The sequence below is a fragment of the Mirounga angustirostris genome, unplaced genomic scaffold (assembly GCF_029215605.1).
Source record: "Mirounga angustirostris isolate CCGP_5_RB_7025 unplaced genomic scaffold, mMirAng1.0.hap1 SCAF_15, whole genome shotgun sequence".
NCBI classification, from domain to species: domain Eukaryota; kingdom Metazoa; phylum Chordata; class Mammalia; order Carnivora; family Phocidae; genus Mirounga; species Mirounga angustirostris.
The window spans coordinates 80,399,243-80,419,829 of record NW_026991723.1 but is presented as its reverse complement, the minus strand read 5'-3'; the positions used below and the strand labels follow the sequence as shown (position 1 = coordinate 80,419,829).

General features: G+C 43.8%; 1 protein-coding gene and 1 long non-coding RNA gene across 2 annotated transcripts in view; one reads left to right on the top strand and one right to left on the bottom strand.

Annotated features, from left to right (window-relative positions):
- Nucleotides 1-20,587, top strand: part of C5 (complement C5) — a 115,843-nt gene that overhangs the window by 87,041 nt on the left and 8,215 nt on the right. The window contains exons 40-41 of the mRNA XM_064579704.1: nucleotides 3,862-4,000; nucleotides 4,619-5,299. Coding sequence (XP_064435774.1) covers nucleotides 3,862-4,000; nucleotides 4,619-4,757 — 278 coding nt within the window. The 3' untranslated portion in view covers nucleotides 4,758-5,299. The remainder of the gene's footprint in view (nucleotides 1-3,861; nucleotides 4,001-4,618; nucleotides 5,300-20,587) is intronic.
- On the bottom strand, nucleotides 621-18,834 carry LOC123849958 (uncharacterized). The gene is made up of 4 exons (XR_010407803.1): nucleotides 18,428-18,834; nucleotides 15,702-15,816; nucleotides 3,847-3,929; nucleotides 621-2,437 (listed from the first exon to the last, which is right to left on the bottom strand). It is a non-coding gene; the product is annotated as an uncharacterized LOC123849958 (long non-coding RNA).

The window sequence follows — 20,587 nt, the reverse complement described above, 5'->3', positions numbered from 1 at the left end:
GAACCTAGTATGAGATGAAGCCAAGAGGTAGGCAGGAGCTGGGTTGTACAGGGATTTATAAGGCATGGCAAGAAATTTGGATTTTATTCTGGAATTCCAAAGGGAAGTTAATAAAAGGTTTGAGGTACGCAAACAACATGATCTGATTTATGGTTTTAAAAGATCATTCTGGTTTCTTTTGTGGGGGGGATCAGGAGTAGAAACAGGGAAACCAGTTAAGAGCGTCCATGAAGTACAAAGCTGTAGGTTGGATGCCATGTAAGGATAAATGAGACTTTTATTAACTAACCAACATAATAAAATGAATTCACATGTAAAATAACATATAAAACATTTTAAAATATGTTCCCTTGTATTCTCTAATTAAACTAAGCTGTAAATATTATAAAACTGCTTGTCAAATTATGTAAATTGTCACACAAATGATTCATTAGATCATTATAATAATTCCAAATAAGTTTTTTATTTTTAGAAATTGTCAGTCTTATTTTGCTTGACTCACTACAGGATTGCCCCTGTCTGAGCTTGGATTTGACAATAAGGAACCACATCAAACTTTTCTGATTACATCTTTATTGAATTTATAGTCTTTACACAACCTATAATCTCAATAAGTAATTTCTCCTAATAGCAACAATATCGTTCATGGTCCTGAAGTCTCTATCAGCTTCTGCTAAATTGGTAGTAATTACATTCAAAATGTTTCTAGTCCTTTGGACACTGTCTGACATTTTTATGTATTCAGTGTATCTCTATTATCAGCTGAATCATGACAACGATTTATTGAATTTTTTGAAATTTGAAAATTTATTGAATATTTAGTTTTCCTAATTTTCTTAACTTTTATTGCCCTTGAGAGTTTTACAAACACCATAGACAAAGTTTTAGGATTCAGAATTTTTTTTAAAAACTTAAAAGTTCATCAAATTTTTTACTTTTGCCATTAAAACAAAAACATTTTCATATAATTATCTTTTCCCTTAAATTGATTTTATTTTGTTTTATATCAAATTTGTAATCATTCTTGATTTTGTCAAAAGCTCTTGCTCCACTTTCATAGTTTCCTTTATTTTTACACAATTTCATTATTCATTCCCTAATCTGTGAACTTATTAAAGTTGAAATATATTTTCTTGAACATCTGAAGATAGTATTGACATAATTGCTAGACTATCATGAGCAAATCACCAAAAAGCATATCTGAAATCTATCCACTTTCTAAATATTTGCTCTGATATCACAGTATCTATCTAAGTGAACCAAGCAAGCTTGATATAATTTCCAAACTGCCTTTGTGATCCTTGCACTACCAGCTGCCTGTCAAAATCCCAATATTTTTCCTGTTTTCATTATCATAATTTTTTTCATTATTGCAATTTTTAAAGCTTTTCCTATTATTACTTACTTCTGCCTAGATATGCAGTAGTAAACACTGAATTTATGAAGACAATATTTAAAGTGAGATTTTGCTTGGCTCCTATCTTTGTAGTGTCCAGAGACACTTGATACCTGCTTGACAGGTAATTCAGTCAACACCAAATTGAACAGCTGGGAACTTCAGAATTCTTGCTGAAGCCTGACTCTTCCCTGGCAATCTATTTGTACCGATAAGGTGTTCACATAAATATTCCTCATTGACTCCTTTCTCTCACAAACAGTTTGATATGTTGTTCAGTTGTTCCTTCCAGTACCTTGAAATCAACAAAACCCATTAAGTGGTCTTCAAAGTCCCCAATTTTTTATTTTATGTTATTTTAAAGATCTTTTTTTAGTTGATTTTCTCAATGATTGAAATTTTATCACCTTATTTATATTTTCCAAAAAGTTGTGTTCTCATTTCAGTAGGTTTAAATTTTGCAATAAGTAGGACCATAAATCTAAATTGCAACTTTATGTTTATACTGATTTTCTTCTCTTTTGAAATTCTATCAGGTGTTTCAAGTATGAAAATTCTTCATCATTTTTAGCCATAGACTAGAGTTAGATTCTAATAATACTTTCTAAATCTTTATTTGCTTGATGGATACTCTGATAAAAATGTTTTTCTGGTTTTTATTATTTCAAATGTTTTACTGTATGAAATTGATTTGTGATGTTATTCTATTTTTTTCTCATTGATGATCACAAATTTTCTTTATCTGAATCATGATTGTTATTCTGACCAAAATAGGTGTTTAGCACTCTGATCTTTTCACAGTCTAACTTTTGAGCACCATTTGCATCCATCTTTCACATTGTAAGGAAGAAAGAATAAACCATTCCTATTTTTACTGAAATAATCAAGTGCTTTTCATTCCAGAAATACAAATTATTTGTCTTCTATTGTACCAATTCTTGCATAGTATCAGAAGACATCCCAGGCTGTTCTGAATGTTGTGCAGTATCAGATGATTCCCAAGCTGTAGTTCTTTATCAATATCATCTCTTCTTTGTTCTCCTGTCCATTCAGAAGATTCATATTTATGATATTTAAAAGGAAATGTTAAGAAATGTTTGCATATTTTATTATCTCTTCATTCTGGGTGTCCATTTTTTAATATATACAAATTTGGAATTTATATAAATATCAGAACATCAAACATTTACCACTTACCCCAAGAATTGCTGCACACAAACAATAAGCCAACCTAAAAACTAAACTACTTAGAACAGAGGACAACCACGCAGTTCAAGGATAATGATAATTGGTGTTTCCCCTAAAACATAGGGTGCTTGGAGTGAAGATATAAATGGAAAAAAGATCAGTGATTGTGGAAGCTGAGGTTAATTAACTAGTCCCTCTTCTGAATATGCTTGAGATTTTCTATAACAAAAGGCTTTTAAAAATAATGATAAGGCTCCAGCAGCCACACTGTTTACCATGACAGGGGCTGAACTGGTAAACAGTGCTGGGGATGCTCTTAGATATTGCTGCCCGGGGCAGTCATGTCTTAATGGTCATCGGGAGAGTATAAGAAAATCAGCTCAAACTGATGTGTGCACCCTTGTTAAATATTACTAATTAAAGTTTACCATATATGCAGTTACTATTAAGTATACGTTCAGAAGTTTTTCAGGATTTAACAATTAGGATAACTCTGTCAGAGTTAAATAACTGATCATCAGTCCCAAATCTATAGCAATGAGTCAGACCCAGTCCCTGCCTCAAGAAGTTTCCAGCCTAGCTGAAGACAGATATATGGAATGAAACATTGTGATAGAAATTCAAGTATAATGGGAGTAAGGGGGAGACAGAGATATTTATGACAAAGAACATCCAGGAGTGTTTACTGGATACCTCGAGAATTGAAGATGTGTTTCAAGATGGGTAGAAATGCAACAGGACAACAGAGGAAGAATGCATTCGAGGTGACGGAGCCAGCTTCTTGACGACTCCTGAGTTCTTTGGGAATCCCAAAGTTATCCTCTTTCAAATCCTCCCAAGTGCATATCCTGCACTTCTCTACAAAGTCATCCATTGCCAGCTACCAAATACTTTTTTATTTTGCTGTATAACATTTGGGGATTAGTGTTCAACTTTAGAGAAGTTCTTTTAATTCCTGGTTCTACAGGAGTAAGGATAAGAAGCACTTATACCGTGCTTGCTGTGTTGTAAGCACTTCTCCTATATTCACAACAGTTCTACAAGTGGGTTTTATTGTCATTCCCAACTTTCCAGATGATGGGTCTGAACCTCATTTGCCCAGGGCCACACAGCCAACAAATGGCAGTCTTAACCATATGGACATTGTCACTCTCCAATAGCCACTCAATATAGGTTTATACTCATTAATAACTAGCCATGAGGAACTGGAATTGTTAAGAGTTTATACTTGTAATATCCTAACATGAATGTGATAATCTTACTTGTGTGCCTCTCAGGCGAAGCTGTTGTCGAGAAAGTCTCTGAAATCACCTTCATTAAAAAGGCCACGTGTGCTAACGCTGACCTGGAAAGAGGAAGACAGTATTTAATTATGGGTAAAGAAGCCCTCCAGATAAAATACAATTTCAGTTTCAAGTAAGTCATTTTGGAGTCTCTGATCTTTCCTTCAAAACTAGGTGTCATTTATCCTTAATTACTTGTTTCTTATATGTCCTGCTGTTAACCAACAAACCATTAGGAGCATAAATGCAATAATGTGAATTTACACTTGATCTTAGCCATAAGGCCAAGAAGCAATGAAACAATATGAATTTAAAACGAAGAACCACTTAAAACCATGAGGGCGGCTGAGCACTCACTGATGGATAAACCAACTGAGGACCTGGGTCTGAGGATGCTTCTGAAGGCGCTCATCCATCCCCCTCTATACCACATCTGCCCCCCTCAATAAGTTCTTGGACGGTTCTGTTTGTAAAGAGAGAAATGTTTAAATATGCATCTTATTGTCTCTTTTTAAAAAATAGATCTTGAAAGAGACACTGTTCCTGCCTTTAATCATGGGAGCCCCAAGCAGTTTCCTGAGATTTGGGGGTTTGTGGTCCTTCCCAGGGGGAGGCCAGTGAGGCAGAGCCTGGCTGACAGTGTGGCCTCACAGGGATTAAGCAGGCTGAGCAGCCTGAGCTCCGTGGAATTCAGCTCTTCTCTATCTGTGGCCATCACCACAACAGTTTCATCATCCTTTTTTCTTGGCAGGTACATCTATCCTTTAGATTCCTCGACCTGGATTGAATATTGGCCTACAGATACAACGTGCCCATCATGCTCAGCATTCTTGGCAAATTTGAATGAGTTTGCTGATGACATCTTTTTAAATGGCTGTGAAAACCCCTGAAGTAGTTCAACTATGCACAGTTTTCACTGTGGACTCCTGTTGTTGAAGTGTCTTCCTTTTCTTTTTTTTTCTTTTAAACATTCTCAGTTGGTCTTATTTGGAAAGCTCACTTTACTTAGAATTAGTGGCACTTGCTTTTATTAAAGAACAATTTTAAGAGCTGTAACTTTCTGAAATAACATGGCCTTGGGGGGCATGGAGACAGATACTCATTCCAAGGTTATCGGACACCAGAAGCAATAAAAATTGGAACGTCTCCTAAAACCTGCCACTCAGGAATGTTTGCTGGGGACGAAAGAATAGCTCCATTGAAATGTAGTATCTTACAATAACATGGCCTTTGCTTGAAAGAAAATACCAAGGAACAGAATACTGATCATTAAAACCTGACTTTGCTTTCAAAATTTTCAAAAAAGCAAAAAAGCCTGTTATTTTATGCTAGGGCCTCTTCAACCACACAGACGGGTGAATTGAAAGGTGGACAGAGGCAGCAACGGAGACCTGACAAGGCCTAATGTCAGAGCCTTCTGCAAACTGAGAAGGTAGGAGCGTCTGCCCTGGCCCCTCCCCTCCCAGTGCCCTCTCCTCACCCTCGTGGGGATCCCACTCCTCCCTGCCCCTCCCTCGCAGCATCTAGTCATTTCCCCCAGGGACTTGCTCTTGCCAAGACTTTCTAGCCTGGGAAGGGAAGCCGCAGTGCAGCAACCTGGGGAAGAGAAACCGAGTGGGAATCAGGAGACCTTTGCTCTGGTCTCTGAGCCTGTTTGAACTTTAGAAGAGGATTTGTAATAGGACGTTCATTTTTAAGTGACATTTTGTAAGCACTTTAGATCTCATGAAAGAATTTTCACCTAGAGTCCCATTTCCTGTCTCAAGAACCTCACGAGGTGCAGGGATTTTTATTAACCCCACTTTATGGTTGAGGACATTGAAGCTCAGAAGAGTTAAGTCATTTTTCCAGCCTAGTAAAAGGCGGAGTTGGAGACCAAAGCCCACTTGCTCTCAGTCCACACATGTCCCTCTTCTACATCATTACACCACCACATTGCTTGTCAGGTTTAATTTTCTAAGACCAATGTAGGATGCGGCTGGAGTTTCTTAGGTAGAGTTTAACCAGCTCCACTGAAATCTCACAAGGAAACATGAAGATAAACTCTGGATATAATAGTGGCAGTGACTGAAATGCATTCCCTTCTTGAAAAATCTGCATTTTACCACTTAGGTGAAACGACATAAGGTTTACAGTGTGCCTTGTAAGTAATACTAAGATTTTCCACTTCCAGAAGCTAAGAATTTATTTTTGTTAATGTCAAAGCTCACGTTGTAGGCACTCCCTTGGCAAAAACAACCCATGTGTCCAATATGCCCAAACTCTGCCAGCAAGGAGTGAGGCCCACTGCCCCCCGGCTCCCAGAGTAGACCTGAAGCATCTCCTGTCACCTTCTTGCTGAATGCAGTGCTCAGAGGCACCAGAGTCTCTGAGCTGCTGGTAGCCCTCTCCGTGAGCCCCGTGGCAAGTAGATTGGGCCACAGTGGTCTAATTAACCCTGAAGCACTGCAGGTTTCAAACAACAAATCAAACCTTTCTGAGTTAACCTGGTACCATTTAGAAATCCACCAGCTCCTCTTCAGCTGACTCTTATGCATTTAAACATACTACTTTAGTGAGACTTTCACAATCCTCCAAATAGGATGGGGTCCCTACCGAACCCTGCATTTCTCTTCCAAGGCACTTGCAACTACTTATTTAGGCACGTATAATCGTTTATTTAGTGTACAGCTTCCTAGCACCACTGTAAGCTCTGTGTGGTCAAGTCTGGATCTGTTCTGTTCCCAACACTATCTCCTGTCCTGGGCACAATGCTGAACACATTAAAGGGACTCATTGCTTGCAGATTCCCACTGAGGATGGGGCATCAGAAGGTCCAAGTTCTAGTCTTGACTTTGCCCCCGCAGGGACTTGGGGCAAGCCTCTTCATCTCTTTGGTGGCCTGAAAAAAAAGGGAGTTAATACTCAAATGCCTTTCTATAGCTCTAAGAAGATATTTTATAATCTTATGTTGTGAAACAAAACAGAACCACATGGTGTGTAAGCATGACATGTATTTTTTTTCTGTGAGTATGGTGGGAGCTCAGCGAAGTGAGTGAGTGCGAGAGCTGGGGGGGCTTCCTGAGGCCTGAAGAAGGGCACATAGGATTTGCGTAGGTAGAGGGCGGCAGAAGGATCTTTGCGGTTGAAGGGAAAAGCATAGGCAGGCTTCCACTGGGGTAATAAGATTTAGGTGCTACAAATGAACACTATTCATTTAATAGCCATATGTTTAATTTTTTTAAGTTTTTATTTTAATTCCAGTTAGTTAACATACAGTGTTATATTAGTTTCAGGTATATGATATAGTGATTCAGCTATATGTTTATTTTAACATGTATTAGAAAAAATACAACTAGTACCTCAAAGCTGTGATATACAATTTTCTTTGAAAATAAATGTATTTGTCAAAAAGTAAGTCTATTTAAGGAAAAGTTTTAAGTAAACAAAAGCATAGGTTGTTCTTAGGGCAAAAATCAGGAGGTTGGCATGTACAAGATTGACGTTTAGGAAACTCTGTCTTAAGAAAATATGTGAAATTGACAATGAGCCAAGCTTAAGGCAGGCAGCCTCACTCCATATTTCTCAGTGAGGGATGCTGAGCCAAAGTCATGTTCAGTCTTACTTTCCAGCCTCCGTGATGCTAGTTTATTCAGCAACATCCAACAAATATGTCTTGATTAGTAATTGTAGGCCAAGCCCAATTCTAGGCACTTGGTACCTAGATCCCCACCCTTGTGGGACTTAGATTCCAGCTGGGGAGACACAACTTGAACAATAAAGACAGTAGTTAGGCGTCTGACCCTGACTGTTTTAAATTATTATTTTTTTTTTTTTAAGATTTTATTTATTTATTTGACAGAGAGAGATACAGCGAGAGAGGGAACACAAGCAGGGGGAGTGGAAGAAGCAGGCTTCCCACCGAGCAGGGAGCCCGATGCGGGGCTCGATCCCAGGACCCTGGGATCATGACCTGAGCCGAAGGCAGACGCTTAACGACTGAGCCACCCAGGCGCCCCCTGACCCTGACTATTTGAAGGGGATAGAGCTATGGGGAAAAGAAGAGGAGAGCAGAGTAAGGGAGCTGGGGAGTGGTCGAGGGTGTGGTTGCAGTTTTAAATAGAAGGATCTGGTCAGAGTAGGCTTCAAAGTGAGACCTGAGCAGAGACTTGGAGGTGGTGAAAGAGGGAGCCATGTGACCACCTATGGGACGAGTGTTCTGGGCAGAGGGAGCTCCATGTTCCCGCACCTGAAGCAGGAGCGTGCCCAGTGTCTTACAAGAGGAGGCAGGAGGCTGGTGTAACAGATGTAGAGTGAGCCACTTGGGAGGGTGGTGGAGAGGAGGCCAGCGAGGGCACAGGGACCAGATCACGCAGGTCATGGAAGGGCAGTAGCTGTACTCAGAGGGAAAGGGGAGCCACTGCAAGGTTTTGAGCAGAGGGATGACAGTAGGAGGTTATTGCAGTATATCAGGCGAGAGATGGGGCAAGTGAACAAAGCAGAGCTTTTCACCTCTGCAGTGAAAGAGAACGCACACCATGGGAACCATGGAGCTTCTCAGAAAAGGATGTTAGGATTTCTTACAGGATTTGGGCTTGTGATGGATTATTTTAGGGAGGGTTTAAGGAAGCAGGGCTTTGCTCTGGATTGGACGCTGTCAGGAAGCAGGAGTAATCCTATGATTGAGTATCTGAATTCTTATCTAACTAGAAGGAAAAGAAGTAGCAGTCACTCACATTGGCCAGCAAAGGGGGGATGTTTGGTCATTTTTGTGGTTTGGATAATGTTCTTGTCTTATTTTCTACTCAAACATGATTATGGAAAAGTCTCTTTTTTTTCCCCCCTCATCTTGATCCATTTTGTCTGATGTGATGTCTTTGTGTTCTGTGATGTCAGCACAGCCTGACTCTGAATACCAACAAGGTCAACTCCTAGGGTCACCAAGCCCAGCTCCCAGTCTAGCACCCCCTGTCTTCTCTCTCACAGGCCCTTTTTTCCTAGAAAATGCACACACACAAACGACGCACAGATTTGCATCCAATTTCAGAAGCCCCTGTGAAAGTCCAGCGCGTGGGCCTGAGGACCGCCTCAGGAGCTGGGACTCCATCAGCCAGATCGGAGAGACTCCCACAGACACAAGGCAGCTCTGCATCATGTTTCCATAGGTCTCCCTACTCCTGAAAACACACTGATTCTGCATACTCAGTGCGATGTGAGAAACGTGTCACCAGGGACATGACATGATCTTTAACTTTGATTGGAGGTTGAAATATTCCTTTATGGTTCTGAATCAGAAAGGAATTGAGGAGGAAGAAAGGAATGGAGGAGAGAAGGTAGAGGAGAAGAGGAGAGGGAAGGGAAGGAGGGAGGGAGGGGTTTATTTTAAGACAAGATGAGAACTCCATTTCTCAGAACCTTCTGGATTCTTCTCAGCTGGCAGGGTCCCCACCCTGACAGACATGTTGGCAAAGGCAGATCTGTTCCTTGGAACACAGGGTCTGCTCCTTCACTGTTTCCATCATTATAATCAGATATGTGTGCATTATACACACAGTCATGAATTATATGATCCTGAAATGTCCAAACCAAGAAGGACCTAGAGCTCCTCTCATCCAATTCCTTCATTTTCATCTGGGAAAACTGACCCAGAGGAGCAGCTAGCTGGTGGTCAGAACCCTGTTAAGTGGGAGGTTTGGGACACAAGCCCGAGGCATCTGACTCTTAGCCCAGCGTTCTTTCCACCGTGTAAATGAGAGGAGGTTACAAAAAAATCGTTTTTGGCTCCCTCCAAAGAAGCATTTTCTTATAGCCAGAGCTGTTCCAAGACAGAGGAGGCTCTCTGGGAGGGACCAAGTGCCCAATCACTAGCCCCTTCCAGGAGTGGTACGGGAGACATTCAGTGTGGGAGGTTTGCCCCGATAACATCCAACGTGCCTTCAGCTCTGAGAGGTCATTAAGAGAAACAAAAATGTCCACTTTACTTCCTAAAGCCTCCATTTTCACATTTGAAAAATGGGGAGTACTAATAATTCCCACTTTAGAGGATTTCTGTGAGACTTAAGTGAGATAATACAGACCATGCATATAAAGTGATGGGCACAGTGCCTGGCACGGCAAATGTAACTTGGGGTGGTTAATAATACAACCCTGGCACAAGATGGATGATGAATTTAACACATTTCTTGCCTGGCATCATGCAGATTGCATTACGTGGAGCATCTATCGACATTTCACAACCCTGTGATGATTGTCATCATTCTTACTTTTAGGAAGAAAACAGCTGAGGATCTGGGAGGTTAACTTGCCCTAGGTCACACACCTTCATAAGTGGTAGGGCATCTTCTAGACCCAGGGGCCCAGGCTCCTAGCCTCTGAGCTGGATGGCCTTCTCACATACCGGAGGGGTAGTATTATCTCAGGGCACAGGTGGGGCAGAGTGTGGCCGACGAGAGCTCTGGGTACAGCGCACGGGGGCAGTGGGAACACAGGGTGTACAAAAATGAAGGGAGGCAGCCCCAGAGATCAACTCTGCAAAATGTTACCTGAGGTCATTTTCCACATGGATACAACACAATTTGAAGAACTCTCAGTGGACAGGTCTCCCCACGTCCCCTCAAAGGACTTGAATTTGCCAATAGAGTTGATGTTTCCTCCCTTGTGAACCTCCTATGTATAATCATAACATATGGAAGTTTAAAGGTCTCCTGGAGGGGCATCAAGGTGGCTCGGCTCAGTCTTGATCTGATTTCCTAGAGATCATCCAATCAACCTCTCCCCATTTCATTGATGAGGAAACAGGCCAGGAAGGAGCAGGGGCTCATCAGGTCTCCCACAGGGGAATCAGGGCCAGAACCTCATATTAGCACCTGGCGTCTCCTCCTACCAGTGGGACCTAACAGGCAAACAGAGACCAGAGCCCCAGGTGGGGTCCAAGGCTAACATTTTCAACAGATGAGATACAAGAAGTCAGAACTATCCTAGAAAGAGGGTTTTCTGTTTGGCTGAAGCTTGGGTGGTTGGGTGTGTCTGTCTGTGTTTTATGTGTTTTGTGTTGGTGTTTTGGAGGGTAGATGGAAAGGGGGTGGTGGCTGAAGCTGACTAAGGCAAGAGAAATCAGGACTGAGGAAAGAATTACTTAGCTTCATAAATTTTTTTCCAAACAGAGAATCTTTCAGAAATTAGAGCCAGGACTGAACTTGAATTCTCTGAGAACAGAGAAGGAGAAAGGAGATATGCCCAGAGTAGGAGGAGAAAGTAGAAAGGAGGGTTCCTGGGTCTGCTGGGGCCTTGGGGCAGGGTTGGTCAGCATCCAACCCTCCTCCTGCCATCTCCTTCACTGCTAAAGGCAAAAGGCCAGCATGTGGCCTGCTCATTAATTAAATGCTGAGTGTGGAAATGAAAAATAGCTCTTTGGTTTGGCTGCTGTGTGTGTGTGTGTGTGTGTGTGTGTGTGTAAGAGACAGAGACAGGACTTGTTACTACGGGGAAGTGATATGATGAAGAAGTAAGAACTGCCATTGCTTGTGACCTTGGGAATGTTCTTGAACCTCAGCAAGTCTCTCAGTTTGCCCCTCTATGAAGACAGAGTAGCATTATCAGCCTTGGAGGGTGGCAAGGATTAGAAATAGTACCCAAGTGCCAGCCCAGGGGGCACAGTCTGTGGGGGCCAACGGCAGCCAGCTGGCTGTGGGATTTCTTTCTTTTTTTTTTTTTAAAGATTTTATTTATTTATTTGACAGAGAGACAGCAAAAGAGGGAACCCAAGCAGGGGGAGTGGGAGAAGGAGAAGCAGGCTTCCCGCTGAGCAGGGAGCCCAATGCGGGGCTCGATCCCAGGACCCTGGGATCGTGACCTGAGCCGAAGGCAGACGCTTTAAAGACTGAGCCACCCAGGCACCCCTGGCTTTGGGATTTCTACCTCTCAGAGCTCTCTGTGCCTCAGTTCTCTGTTTTGGAAATGAAGTGAGATTCTCCCAGCTCAATTTACAGGATTGTTGCAGGATGAAATAAGATCAAACACATGAAAGAATTTTAAGCTGTAGAATTTTGGACAAATATGGAAAATATCATTAATAACCGAAAGCATTTTTGTGCTAAGATACCACAGGCAGAGACTGCCCGATACGCTTTTAAAAGACTGGCAAGGGGTCCACTATCTTAAAAAGTGATCTCCCCCAGTGCCTCAGATTTTCCCATCTTCCTATGAGGCCTCCTTCCTTTGATCCTGGAGGCTGTCAGTCTTAGGGCAGTGCTTCACCAAGTGCCATCCCCTGACCAGCAGCATCCCCATCACCGTTAGAAATGCAAATTCTCAGGCCTCACCTCAGACCTACTGAACAGAAACTCTGAGTGGAGCCTAGAAATCTACATTTTAAAAAGATCTCCAGGAAAAGCATAGGCACATCAAAGTTTAAGAAATATTGTTTTGGAGCTTGTGGGAGGGCAGATTCTGATTCTTTAGGTCTGAAGTTGCCTGAGATTCCTCATCTCCCAGGTGATGCCTACGGTGCAGGTTCTCAGACATAACAAGGTTCGAGAGTGTCCTATAAAGTCAGGATTTTTGCATGAACGGAAGTAACGCCCTAATAACCAAGACTTCAGTTAAGAGCAGTTGTGCACAGGCCTTTCAGGAATGGGTAGCAGGAAAGCCTGAAGGATTCTGGGAGCAAGAGAAACACAGGGAAGCCATGAGAAAGAGGTCTTAAGAAAAAAAGAGAAGGTAGGAGATCACTGAAGGTAAAGTAGGCTGCCCTTGCAGAATATGCTCAGGGCAGATCCAGGCGTTTATTAAATCCATTCACCCACTAAGTGCTGTCTATATGTTAGGCACTGTTCTGTATTTTTTACACTCATCAACTCACTGAGTCCACTAACAACCCAGTGAGGCTGGTACTATTTCCATTTTACAGAGGAGTAAACTAAGGAACAGAGAGGTTAAGTAATTTGCCCAAGATCATTCAGCTTGTTGGAGCCGGGATTTAGAACTCAGGCAGCCTGACTTATTAGCAGTAGACTGTTCTGCCTCAGATATAGTTTCTGCCATCAGGAAGCTTACAGTCCCATGAGGAGTGCAGGCTAGGACTAAGAATGGCCAACACTTGGATGATGCCTATTATGTGCCAGGCACTATTCTGAGCCCCTTACAACATATCTACTGTTTTAGCTCTTATAGCAATTCTAGGAGATGGGGCAGGGCACTGCTGAATGGGCCTGGCTGTGCGCAGAACTGCATAAAACAGGTCTCTCTGTTCCTGGAGGTTTATGCATAGATATCTCAAACACCTAAAGTCCCAGACTCCCTGTGCTAAGCAGAAAAGCTCCAATCCAGAAATAACCTGGTATTGGAGACCAGGGCCTCCAATACCTGGTCCAAGCCCCACTTTGTGTCCTCGGCCTCCACACCCTCGTTGCTTCCCAACCTGGCCTCCAGAATTAGGCCTCACTGTGCAGAAGAGCAGGTGTACTTGCCAGCCCTTCGGCTCACCCTAGCTCCCACAGCTACACCCACGTTCATGCAGCAGATGATTCCCCCTGTGTGTGCTGCCCGGGCAGGCCTGCGAGGCCAGGCTGTGGACCCTCCTGACAGGCACCAGAATGAGGGGCCTGCTGATGGCTGGTCCCTGCTGCTACTGCCTCAGCCCACCGGGGGCAGCAGCTCTCACCCGCCCTCCCTCCCTGCCCCACACACCAGACATCACTACCTTGGCCCTTGGGAGTCAAGAAGTTGCCCGACAAATGAAAACTGACCTCACGTCTTTGCAAACCACTTTGACAATACATTTCAAGAGCCAAAATATGTGTCTATCCCTTGATCCAGTAATCCTCCTCCTGTTGGATTATTTACAATAAATTTCCAAAAGTAGGGGGGAAGGTTCCTACACAAAGATCGTCTGTGCAGGATTAACTATTCATTTAATAAATATTTATTGAGTTCCTCCTGTGTGCCAGACACAGTTTCAGATGGTGTAACCAAGATAAACAAGGTCCCTGCTCTCCTGGGAATTAGAGCTGTGGGAAAAGACAACAAATACCTACATAAATGAGGAAAAATAATCTATTTACAAAATTATCTGCAGAGAATTAAAATAAGGGTCTGTGGTGGAGAATAACTGGGTGGCTGCTCTTGATTACGGGGTCAGGGAAGATCTCTTAAATGTCAGTAAATAAGATGACCTCTAAAGCTGAGATTCTCATGATGAGAAGGAGCAGCCGTTTAAGGTTCCAGAACAGGAGGCTGGTGGTCCAGGGAGCTTCAAGAAGGCTGATCAAAGAAAGAAAGTGATCCGAAATGAATTCAGAGGTGGGGGAGGGGCAGATCACTAGTATTTTGTAAGCACGGGTGAGATGTTTGAACTTAATTCAATAGTTAGTACTAAGCAAGGGCATGCGACCAGATTATAGATGAGAAAGGGGCAGGGAGACCAGTTAGAGCTATTGCAGCTATTTTGGTGAAAAGTGATAGTAGCTTGAACTAGAGTGGTAGAAATGGAGATGAAGAGAAATGCTAGATTCAGGATATTTTTAGAGGCATGGCTAAATGGGTTTGTTGAAGGAACTGGGATGGGGGTAATGAAGGCAGAGAAATCAAGGATTATTCACGGATTCTTGACTTGAGCTACTACAGCTGCCAATTATACAGTTAGGGAAGACCAGAGAAGATAAAAATTTAGGAAATGAGAAGGGAAGATGTTATGGGTTGAACTGTGTCCCCCTGAAAAAGGTAAGTTGAAATCCTAACCCCTGGCACTGCAGAATGTGACCTTTTTTGGAAATAGGGTCTAATCGATATAATCAGTCAAGGTAAGATGAGGTCATACTGGAGTAGGGTAGGCCCTTACACCCAACATGACTGGTGTCCTTATGAGAAGAGAGAAATTCGGACACAGAGACAGAGACCCACACACACGGAGGAGAATAGCACGTGAAGACACGGACACTTGAGGAACGCCAGCCACATGAGGACGGGACAGAGATTGCAACTGCCGGCTCGTCATCAGAAGCTAGGGAGAGGCAGAGCAAAGGTTCTCCAGCAGAGCCCTCAGAAGGCACCCATCCTGCCGACACCTCGAGTTCAGACTTCTAATCTCCTGAACTGTGGGAGAATAAATTTTTGTTGTTTTAAGCCATCCAATGTGTGATACTCTGTTCTGGCAGCCCTGGGAAGCCATCTAGAAGAGGATAGGAGAAGAGCTTGTTATGTTTCCATGAGAAGTCTTGTAGATACCCATGTAGAGCTATCAAGCAGCGATCGGATACATGAGTCTAAGCTTGTGGTAAATAAAGCAATGCACCATAAGCTAGTGACGATACATTAAGTACGATATACAAAGTGATGGCCTGAAGAGGTAGAAATGATTACACACATTCTATGAAATATTATGACGCCTCTGAAGGGAGTCATTATAAAGACTAGGTAGGAACCTGGAAAAATGCTTATGATAGTGTTACACACACAGGGCCCCGTGATTGCCATTCTGTAATGACTGTCTGTGGGTGAGAAGCAGGTGTCAAACCGTCTGATTCAGATCCCAGTTCCAACTCTTTGGAACGGCCTGGGATAAGTTGCATGTCACTGCATCATGCAGGTTATGTTTGTTCAATACATTTACAGCTCCAGGGTAAGTGAACGCAAGGCTGAATTGCAAAGTGCTGAGATGGCAGAGTGAAGAAGCAATCGGGGTGGAAGTAGAACTAAGCCAGGAAGTCTTCCTGGAAGAGCTGGCCTTTGCAAAATAAGTGCATGGCCTGGGGCAGAATGCCTACCATAGGCCAAGCATTGTGGCAGCATCAGGGGATAGGCTCGGTAAAATCTCCAATAAGTCATTCTCTGCAAACACACTTGTGTGGAATACTTACCTACCATACACTGAATGTCCTGATGGCTTATCCATGTCCCTTCATTCCTATGTGAGTGAGAACTTTGAGGACTGGGGCTGTGTCTTGTTCCTCTCTGTACCCTTAAGCACAAGACCTGGTACAGGGGAGATATAAATTAAGGTCTATTACATATAATAGAACATCAGAATCAGAATTTGATTTTCATATAGGAATGTGCAACAAAGGACCACTGATAACCGAGTCCATTGACCTGTGGACATGAGGCTCCTTAAAATCCAGTCAAGGTAGGGATCTGAAGACTGAAGCACAGCTGAAATCTCAGTGCTGTTAAGCGACTTTATCTAAAGTGAGCACAGGGACTTAATTGCTTTGGAAGATAGAAGCAAACACCGCCCATTAGAAAAATATAACCGAAGAAGCCAACCCATTTTATAATAGCAAAGAGGATCAATACATTGAGTAAATAAGACTCACAGTGGATAATCATAAATCAACTTAATTTCGTTTCCCAACCCCCCAGTGGGGAGATGCCCTTTCTCTGCCCTTTAATGAGAACTCAAGCATCCTACAACTTTTTTTTTTTTTAAGATTTTATTTATTTGTTTGACAGAGAGAGAGACAGAGAGAGAGGGAACACAAGCAGGGGGAGTGGGAGAGGGAGAAGCAGGCTTCCCACTGAGTAGGGAGCCCGATGTAGGGCTCAATGCAGGGCTCGATGTGGGCCTCGATCCCAGGATCCTGGGATCATGACCTGAGCCAAAGGCAGACGCCTAATGACTGAGCCACCCAGGCGCCCCGCATCCTACAACTTTTCTGATCACTCTCAGGAAATAAAAAGTCCTGTGATCACGTCAGTCACCAAACAAACTCTATTCATAAATAACTCAGTCCCATACAAAAGCAAAATTCCAAATTTGATTTAAAATTCAATCTTTTCTTCCAACTGGGGCTTGCTGCAGGTGGGACCCCTACAGCTGGGAATAGGGGCATGGACAGCTGCTTCTTTATTTTCCCCAGACTTCTCTCCCCAGTTTGCTAAATGTGACTTCTGACTTCTCCAGGGCTATAGGGGTGGGGGGTTGGGGAGGTGAGGAGAGGCAGAAGAAAGGAGAGCAGGAGAGATCCTACCTGACCAATGCTATCATATGATGGCTTTAAAGCTGACTCTTGTGTAGACACATCCATGGATTTTTCAGACACTCCTCCCATAAGCCCTGAGGACCTCCCCATTATGTGGGCATGGCACTGCCTTGTATCCCATTCTTCACTCCTTCTGCGTCCTAAAAATCCAGCAATACCTTCAGCTAGCCTCCCCCACCGCCCCCACCCCGTTAGACACACCTGAGAGGCCTTCACATCAGTTCTTCTAGCGCATGGCTAACTTCTAGTCCATGGGAACAACATCCTTTGCACAAACCATCTTGAGGCATTCAGGCTGATCTGAGCAGTGCCACCTCTCCTTTGTCTTGTTTGCCCAAGATGGCACCCATCTCTCATCCTTTAGACTCTCTGGTGGCTGTCAGAAGCCAGGCCACCTATCTCCCCATCTCAAGGTGAGCACACATTAAGCTCTCTGAGTAGACTCCGTGGAGCATCTCTCTCTCTCTCTCTCTCAGGGTAATTAACAATGTGATATTAGTTCCAAGTGTAAAGAGCTCCCCTTTCTTGACTCGCGAAAGGGAGACATGCATTTGCTCACTCCAACACAATCTTTGTTCAACTCTAATCTATTGGCAGCACCGAGGGCCTCAAGGCTCTTTCTATAGCACCATACGGCTAAGCAGTAATGAAGGGTACATGTGTGTGTCTATGTGTGTGTGTTTCTCAAGAGTTTCAGTCTATTAGGAGAACTAGAACATGTATCCATAAGGTTAGCACAAGGCAGTCGAGTTCCTGTTGGACACCATAGGGAAGGATCCACGGAGAAGGCAGCTCTGAGCTGGGTCTTAAAGAAAGACTAAGATATCCATAAGCTGAAATGAAAGAGAGAGGGAATTATATGACTAAATGTCCAGTGGTGGAATCAAGGACATGTGTACGGACGCCACTAGGTAGTTTGTTTAAACAAGACAAGTGAAAGATTAAGCCAAGCCAGACCCAAAATGAACAAGATAAGGGGTTTGGATTTTTGCCTACAGGAAATGAGTTTTGAAGGTTTTGAACAGAGCAGCAAGATGGACGATGGGTTTAGAAGGGCAGTGACTAATTCTTGGTGAAATGTGCTCATTTCCTTGAGTCATTAACCCGGGTCCCATTAAGAAGAAAAACAAAACAAAAACCTTCCAGGACTTGCTTTCTTTTCCAGGAAAACCCTTGCCCTTTGGAACTTCTCATGAGTTCAGTTTATAAAGCCATCCAATCCTGTTTTTACTCTTAGTTAAGGGCACTTGGCCCAGCTGCCAGTCCCAGCACCCTCCTTTCAGCCCTGAGGCCCTCAGCTTCAAGCTTGATGGGGCTGCTCAACCCATCTCCCCATGGCCCCAGACTGCCCTCTTGAAGAGGCCAAGGAGAGAGGTGGCCCTTTCTGAGCAGGAGGGCCATGGAAACCTTGCCTCCATGAGCCTGCCTACAAAGTCTTCACCCTGGGCCTTTTGAAGCCAAATGGGAAAAATCCAGGAGGCTGCAAAGCCAAGAAAACAGCAGGTTTGGATTCAAATCCCAGCTTTCCCCTTACCCTTACCTAATCTTGAGACCTCCCTCAGCCTCTATGTGTTAATCTGTAAAATGGAAACAGAACCACTTACCTCGGCAACAATGGTGCTGTGAAGAGTAAGCAAGAGGGAATTCGTAAGCATAGCTATCACATAGCAGATGCTCCAAGAATATTCCTCCATCTCCTTCCCCCCAACATCTCTGTGTCTTGGTTTCCTTGCCAATTAAATGTGATAGGGATTCAAGGATAAAGTCGAATCTGATGAATTTCCCAAACCCCTGACACTTGCCCACACAGAGGCCAGTGAGAGCAGAGGGCCTTTCTCTGCCATGTCTGAGCTCTGGAAGCTATTTCTTCTTTTATTATTTTCAACAATTAAAAAAAAAACAAACTACAAAGTAGTTAATAGTAGTATGCATTGGCACATACTTAGAATGAGCCTACCTTCCCCAACCTCTCCCCATTAGCACCGTCTGACTCAGTTTCCCCATCTGTAAAGTGATTGTACCTGAGGCAGCTCCCCTCTTTCACTCTCTGCAACTGCCCACTGGGTTGGGAGGATGGAGCCCGGCAGAGGGCATGCTGAGTGTAACCTCTTGGCCAAGGCCCTGGCGAAAGGCACCCAGCCAAGGAAAATTCTAGTGGGAAAAAAACGAAGCAAGGATTCCAGGTTTATGAGTCCCAGACTTTGAAAAACAAAACTGCTGAGTTGTCTCCTGAGTTAGGGGAAAAGAACACCACAGCCGCCTTGAGATTTCCAGGAAACAATTTGTGAAGGCTTTGGGCAAGGCTGGCAGGGGGACTCAGGGAGGCCCAGCTGGGTTGGATGCCCTGGGAGGTAGGGGATGGGGGTGGGTGGTGTTCCTGTGGGACTCTGAGTGTTCAGGTGCTCCCAGGCACGGTGGAGTTACGTGACTGTACGCGGGTTATATGTGCCTCTATGGGCACACTTGTTTGTTTGCCTGTGGGCAACCCCCCAAGTACTTATTGAGCACTTTCTATGTTCCACTGGGCACAGTGCTAGGGGGTGGGAATGCAACAACAAAGAAAACACAGTCCCTGAGCACAGGGAGCTGAGTTTAGCAAGGGATGCAGATTAGCGGGCATTTCAGTTGGGAGTACAAACATCTGGGAGGCAGTTTGTATCACCGGCCATTCAGAACACCGACTTTGCTGTCAGGCAGCCTGGGATGCAAGTCCAGCCACCCACGAGCTCCACGACTTTGGAGATCTCCGACTCTCAGTCTCCTCAGCTGGAAAGTGACCATATTAAAATGACATCCTGGAGATAGCATGCATATGTAAATGTTTGACGACCCATCTCCGTCACGTGCTTGCAAGGTCTGCACCTGGATAAGCACATACAATGTGCAAAGTCTGGGTGAGCTGTGTGCAGGACGTTAGCGCATCTGCTTGGGTCATGCATGTGGTGTGCCAGGCTCTAATCGGAGGTCACAAATAATGGCCCACAGACATAGTTTGTGGGGACACTCACCCAGTTTGGGTCTGGTTTCTGGCTCATGATGTATTCTAAAACTCAAGACATTCTACATCCAATCCCGATTTCCAGTTTCCCTTCAAACCCTGGACAATCTGGCCATCCTGCAAGCATTTGCATGTGTGTGCCTGCATGCTGTGGTCTCTGCTTCCCATAAATATGTCCTTCCCAGGAGCACTTTCCCTCCTGGCTGGTCTCCAGGTCTGTCCTTGGAGGGGCTCCAAGGTGGTTCAGGGGGGCTCTTGTGCAGACATGTTCTCTACGAAAGGAGAAGCAGGACTGGGCAGAAGCTGGTGCCGGGGCCCCCAACCTCCCTGGGCAGCTCCAGTTTTGGTCATCAGAGGGGCAGAGAGAACTGTGGACCCTACCCCAGGCTCCGGCCATGCGGCTGGACACTGGTTACCAAAGATCGTAACCAAGGATGGCAGCTGGACAAAATGGCTTTTCTTATCTATTTGATTTTGCATTTCAAAAATGCCTCAATTATAGCTCCAAAATGATTAAGACAATGATCTTCTCAGAAGGTGTTGTGGAATGTATATACTATGGTTCTTTTTAAAATGAGCAAATAGGGGGCACCTGACTGGCTTAGTCGGTAGAGCATGCAATCCTTGGTCTAGGGGTTGTGAGTTCAATCCCCATGTTGTGGTGTGTAGAACCTACTTTAAAAAATAATGATAAAATAAAACGAGCAAATGGGGTCCTGGTATAAGCTAAAAATGTATTTGTTAAAATACATTTTGGGAACCTACA